The sequence below is a fragment of the Phoxinus phoxinus genome (assembly GCF_949152265.1).
Source record: "Phoxinus phoxinus genome assembly, chromosome: 9".
Classification (NCBI taxonomy): domain Eukaryota; kingdom Metazoa; phylum Chordata; class Actinopteri; order Cypriniformes; family Leuciscidae; genus Phoxinus; species Phoxinus phoxinus.
In genome coordinates this window covers 7,453,851-7,460,271 of record NC_136884.1, presented here as the reverse complement: position 1 = coordinate 7,460,271, position 6,421 = coordinate 7,453,851, and the positions used below count along the sequence as shown (strand labels likewise).

Sequence of the window (6,421 nt, the reverse complement as noted above, 5' to 3'; positions counted from 1 at the left end):
TCAAAATACCCCACAGATATTTTTATATAGCATGTTAAAATTGTCACTTTTTGAGGGTGAGCAAAAACGCACCGTTTTGTGCCTGTTCCTTTAAATGCAAATGAGCTGCTGCTTAACAGGGGGTGGAGCTTCAAGAGCTTGCACTTACACAGACATGCACTGAAAATGTCAAAACTTTTAGCCTTTTATGTTCAAATCGGATTCAGACAATGATGGAGAGAGTCAAGAAGAAGTGACAACAAGAATGCAACAGGACATTTCTGAATGGTTAGTTGATGAATTTATGTAGCTTATGTGTAGTTATCTTCTAGTCATTGATTAGCATATTCTGTCTTGATAATCTATAAATCGCGTTCCCCGGGGCGGGGTTTATGTAAATTCTAGGGTTGGTGATGTCACTAACCCTGGAGGAATGTCGTGTAGTCCCTACCAGCCATTTGTTGTAGTCCTTAAAAAATAATTTCTTTAAAAGCAAATATCTCCCTTTGCTTTGAACTTTGAGCATTGTAACTTTGCAGATTTTGTTTATGCTCAAACAGCAACATTACACACTAAGTAAAGTTAAAAAAGTGAAATCATAATCAACCACCCCTTTAAACCAGCTCCTAAATCTTTGAAAATAGTCAAGAGGACTTCCAAGTCACTAAGACCAAATCACAAACAATCCTAAAATGGCTGTTGCTGGCAATGTGCCTCAGCAATCTGCCCAAACACACTGTACACCAAAGGAGACTATAGGCGATAGAGCATTGCTGAGCCTTTTCTTCATGAATACAATAAATATTTAGATTTATAGATTATAATCTTCAATGACATCTCATAAAGGTTAATTTGGCAATATGTATTGAATGATGGAGAATAAAACAGTGCAGTCAAGTTGAAAATAATGTCCCATCCCCTGCGCTGATAGCCTTCCGGCTCGAGTTCCAGCTCGTGGACCTTTCCCGATCCCTTCACCCACTTTCTCTCTCCCACTTCGCTTTCTACTTCGCAAAGTGCCTTCAGGACAATGGACAGGTCCCAGAAAGTAACCGTCTTGGGACGAAGCGGATTTAGCCTCCTGGCCCTTCTGAGAAATCTGACCACCAGGTTGTTTCCCCACTGACCGGCCAGCTATAGGAGCATGGTATAAAAGCTTTGCTCAGCTTGTTCCTGAACCCCAGACTCTCCAAGTGACTGAGGAGCAGAGATCTGTGCGCGCATAGTTCCTCCTTCGATTGGGCTAAGAGCAACCAATCATCAAGGTAATTCAGGATGCGTACTCCCATCCATTTCAGGGGGAGAGGGCCGCATCCACACATTTCATGAAGGTGCATGGAGCTAGGGTCAGTCCAAATGGTGGGAGTGTATATTGGTAAGAGACCCATTCGAATGCAAATCTCAAGAACGGTCTGTGACCGAGAGATGCATTTATATAAAAGTATGCATTTATGCAATATTTTTTGTATCCTTGTGGGCACATTTTTTGGTCCCCATGAGGGAAACAGCTTATAAATCTTATGGCATGACTCGCATGTTACTTCCAAACTTTTGTATAGGTTATTATTGATATAATTTGTTGTGAGCTAAACTTGTCTTCTTCAGAATTTTTTTTTATATATATTTACTTGCCATTTCACAAGAGAAATTACTTAAAAAGCTCTCATCCAAACTGTAAAATACTCAAAATATGAGGGTACAGTACAGGGTGCTTTGGCAGATATGTACTGTAGTACTGGCTCTCTCTGCTGGTCACAATGTGAACAACGTGCTTATCTTTACTATGGTTATGGTTTTTGTGGGCCATCTGAAACCACTTTTGTGGAATTAGGTAAATTTCACATTAATCAAAGCAATTATTTGACTTACACGGAAGGAAGGTGTCACAAAATTAATTTTGTGTTGTTTTCCACCCGTCTGTGTAATTAGAGGTAACTTGTGCACTGTGCTCTTGCTAGTATTTATTAACTTATTAAATTTTTAATGCCATTTTACAATATCCATTTTACAGAGTTAAGTTTATTACGTGTTAATATCATGCTAACATATGTATACATTAATAGACAGTGTGTAGGACATTCACAGTTAGTTATCAGTGCTTTTATCTCTTCTCTGCAGGTGTTGGGCTTTGATGCTGTAAATAAACTGGAGAGTTTCCTGTCTCCTGTAAGTCAGTGAAATACGTGTGTGTGTGTGTGTGTTTCTGCATCCCCTCAGTCTTGATGGGTGGGGAGGAGGAGTTCATCAGCACTGACAGTTATATATATATGGAGAAGATCATAAATGCCTCGTCTGATTTGTCACTGAGTTGTTTGATGATTTCCTCTGTTGTGTCTAATAAGGTAACAGTGAGTGTGATTGGAGGGTTTTGAACCTCTTTCTCTCTCATTAAGGGGGCTGAGAGAGAGGACGCCTGTACTTCTGTATCATCAGTGTGGAGAAGCTTGTACTGGATGTTGAATTAATCAAGCAGAGAGAGATGGAGAGATGCCTTCCACCTTGGCATTCAATTATAATACTCATCACAGCTGGTAAGAAGACAAGGAATGAAAGTGAAGGTTTTTCAGAAATTCAGTATTGTGTTCTTGAAATACTTAAAATTAAGTTTGACTGTAATGTGGTGTCTCAGATGATAATATAATAATGATAATAATAATAATAAATGCATTGGATTATTAGATCTCTGCTTAATTTTTACATGACAAAAAACTGTCAACAAAGTCAATTTTGTGAAAAAACTGCAAATTATTAAATTGCATTTGTAAAACATAATTTTATAACTGTACAGAAATCTCAGTCACTCGAGTTCACTTTGCAATGAAATAGAAATAGTCACTATAGTGTCTACAATGATAAAGTTCTGATTTTATAAACATTAATTTGGAAATGGTGTTTAATTGACATAATACATTTCCCTTTTCAAAGTTAAAACTATTTGCTTATCCATGATTAAGCAGTGTATACAGTATAGAAATCCTAAAGAAAATTAAGCTGTGATTAAACATGTTTGTAAAAAAACAAGTCCGAAAAGAGAATAATGCATGGCACTTTAGGGCTTCCGTATTGCACGATCCTTTTACACAATATTATTTCAATAGCTAAAGTGGTCCACTGCACTACACTGAGAAAACAGGAAGAAATATTAAATTCAAACACCTGTCACACTTTTTCACCCAATGTATGTATTTTTCTCTTCCTCTCTTCCACTCTCCTTTATCTTTCTCTCATTGTGTCAGCTCTCTCAGCATCAGTCCATGTGAATGTGAGGCTCGTTGATGGTCACAGTCGCTGTGCTGGTAGAGTGGAGGTTCTTCATAGAGGTCAGTGGGGAACAGTGTGTCACAATGACTGGGATTTGGCTGATGCTGCAGTGGTGTGTAGAGAACTGGACTGTGGAGAACCTGTAGATGCTCTGGGTGATGCTCATTTTGGACCAGGATCAGGACCAATCTGGTTGAGTTATTTATGGTGTGCTGGATCTGAGTCAACAGTGGAGAAGTGTGGATCAGGAGGATGGGAAAAACACAAATCATGTGATCATAGTAAAGATGCTGGAGTCATCTGCTCAGGTAAATTATTTTACAAGTCATATCTGTAAGTCATATATCTGTTTGTAAAGTTTTGTGCTTCCATATTGGTTTCTAATACTTGAGTTGATGTTAATTGTTAAAATGTTTCATTATTCAGCCATTCAGAAACAATTCAATAAGTTGTTTTGTTGATCTGTTTGTCTTATTTAGAAGTCCGGCTGGTTGGAGGTTCTCGCTGCTCTGGGAGGTTAGAGATACTTCACGATCAGTCGTGGGTTTCAGTGTGTGACACTGCCTTTGACCAGCAGGATGCAGAGGTTGTGTGTAGAGAGCTGGACTGTGGGGCTCCTGTACAGGTGCTGGGAGAAGATGCTTCTGGCAAAGGAGACGCTCAGATGTGGACACAAGAGATTCAGTGCAGAGGAAATGAGTCTCAGATTCACCTCTGTCCAACATCACCATCACATGAAAACAACTGTTCACATGAGCACAACATTGTTTTGCTGTGTACTGGTAGGAATTCAAAATGCAACAGAGCAGTTTTATGTCTTATATTTTATATTTTACATTTCAACTCACTTTTTTCTATTGCCTTTCTCTCTTTATTACATTCCAAGACATAATAAATGTGAGACTGGTAAATGGTACCAGTCGCTGTGCTGGTAGAGTGGAGGTTCTTCATAGAGGTCAGTGGGGAACAGTGTGTGGTGCTGGCTGGGATTTGGCTGATGCTGCAGTGGTGTGTAGAGAACTGGACTGTGGAGAACCTGTAGATGCTCTGGGTGATGCTCAGTTTGGACTTGGATTAAGGCCAGTCTTAATGAAAATTGCAATTTGTACTGGATCAGAGTCTACTCTTAAGAAATGTGGATCCATAGAATTGAGTTTTCATGACGAGTGTCTTGATAAGAGCGCTCAAGTCATTTGCTCAGGTAAGTTAAAAGTTTTTTATTATTATACAAAACACTTGTCAAAAGCATTAACAAAAAAAATTCCATGATTATTTCCACCTTCTCTTCTGTTAAAATAACTGTGATATAAAAATGGATATTGTATATAATAATTGTACAATCTTTTTTTTTTTTTTCATGAATTTTTCATTTAAACATACAGTCATGTGAAAAAGAAAGGGCACCCTATTGAATTCTATAGTTTTACCTATAAGGACATAATAAAAAAATAATCTGGTCCTTAAAATTAGGTAAATACAAACTCAGATGAACAACAAACACATGACATGTGGGTGACAAAGTACACCCTTTCTGCTTCCATAGGAATTAAGAGGGTAAGTAGCAGTCAGGCACTGCTAATCAAATGTCTTTGATTAATTGATCATCAGCAAGTGTGATTACCTCGATAAAAGCAGGCAGTTTGCTGGTCTGGAGCCTTCAGGTGTGTTAACACAATGTCAAGGTGGAAAGACATCAGCAATGATCTTAGAGAAGCAATTGTTGCTGCCATCAATCTTAAAAGGGTTATAAAGCCATTTCCAAAGAATTTGAAGTCCATTATTGTACAGTAAGGAAGGTTATTCACAAGTGGAAAACATTCAAGACAGTTGCCAATCTTTCCAGGAGTGGATGCCCCAGTAAATTCACCCTAAGGTTAGACCGTGCAATGCTCAGAGAAATCACAAAACACCCAAGAACTACACCTTAGACTCTACAGGCCTCAGTTAACACTTTAACTGTTAAAGTTCATGGCCGTACAATTAGAAAAAGATGGGACAAGTATGGCATGTTTGGAAGGGTTGCCAGTAGAAAGCTTCTTCTCTCTACAAAGAACATGGAAGCACAGCTTAGATTTGCAAAGTTGCATCTGAACAAACCTCAAGACTTCTGAGAACAATGTCCTTTGGACAGACGAGACCAAAATGGAGATGTGGTGGTGTGGCACTGGCCCAGTCAAAGTCCAGACCTCAACCCGACTGAAATGCTGTGGCGGGTCTATAAGAAAGCTGTGCATAAACAAATGCCTGCATACCTCAATGAACTGAAGCAACATTGTTAAGAAGACCGAGCCAAAATTCCTTCTGAACGATGTGTTTTTAGTACATTTTCTGATACGTAAAACCATAAAATTTAATTCTAAAGGGTGTCCTCTCTTTTTCACATGACTGTAAATAACTGTCACAACATTTCATAGCTTTGCTTACTGTAGCACATTTTTAGCTTGTAAAGTGGGAAACTAAATACAGTGTACAGTTATGAAAATCTGAGGTTGTGTCCCAGATGGACCTGTGGAACTCACACACATTCACAAGCAGCAGCCATTGCTATTCCGCAAGAACCCAAATGCACCTTAAGTGCTCCATTTGGGACAGGGCCTTGGGGATGGAGATCTGTCCTGGTATATACCTTTAAGGTAAGCCATGATTTTGTTGATCTGTTTGTCTCATTCAGAAGTTCGGCTGGTTGGAGGTTCTCGCTGCTCTGGGAGGTTAGAGATACTTGATGATCAGACGTGGATGTCAGTGTGTGCCGCTGCCTTTGACCAGCAGGATGCAGAGGTTGTGTGTAGAGAGCTGGACTGTGGGGCTCCTGTACAGGTGCTGGGAGAAGATGCTTTTGGAAAAGGAGACGCCCAGATGTGGACACAAGAGATTCAGTGCAGAGGAAATGAGTCTCAGATTCACCTCTGTCCAACATCACCATCACATGAAAACAACTGTTCTGATGACAACGGTGTTGATCTTGTGTGTGCAGGTTAGAGTTTTTTCTTTTTTCTTTTATAAACTCTAAACTGTCCACTAAATCTAGAATTAGTTTTTTTTCTCTTTGTGTGATATTTTTTCTTTCTGTTTGCCTGTATCTTTTTCTTATCTCTCTCTATTTTTGTTATTATATTTTTGTCATTATATAGACAATATGAGAGTAAGGCTGGTTGGTGGTGACAGTCGCTGTTCTGGTAGA

General features: G+C 39.1%; 1 protein-coding gene across 1 annotated transcript; it reads left to right on the top strand.

Moving 5' to 3' along the window:
* Window positions 1–1,669: 1,669 nt before the first annotated feature.
* LOC307004037 (antigen WC1.1-like) lies at window positions 1,670–6,219 on the top strand (the record flags this gene model as incomplete). The annotated part of the gene is made up of 6 exons (XM_079622978.1): window positions 1,670–1,675; window positions 2,098–2,149; window positions 3,216–3,548; window positions 3,720–4,022; window positions 4,127–4,441; window positions 5,912–6,219. 6 exons carry the CDS (start codon window positions 1,670–1,672, stop codon window positions 6,217–6,219), a joined length of 1,317 nt encoding a protein of 438 aa, XP_079479104.1.
* Between the last annotated feature and the right edge of the window lie 202 nt (window positions 6,220–6,421).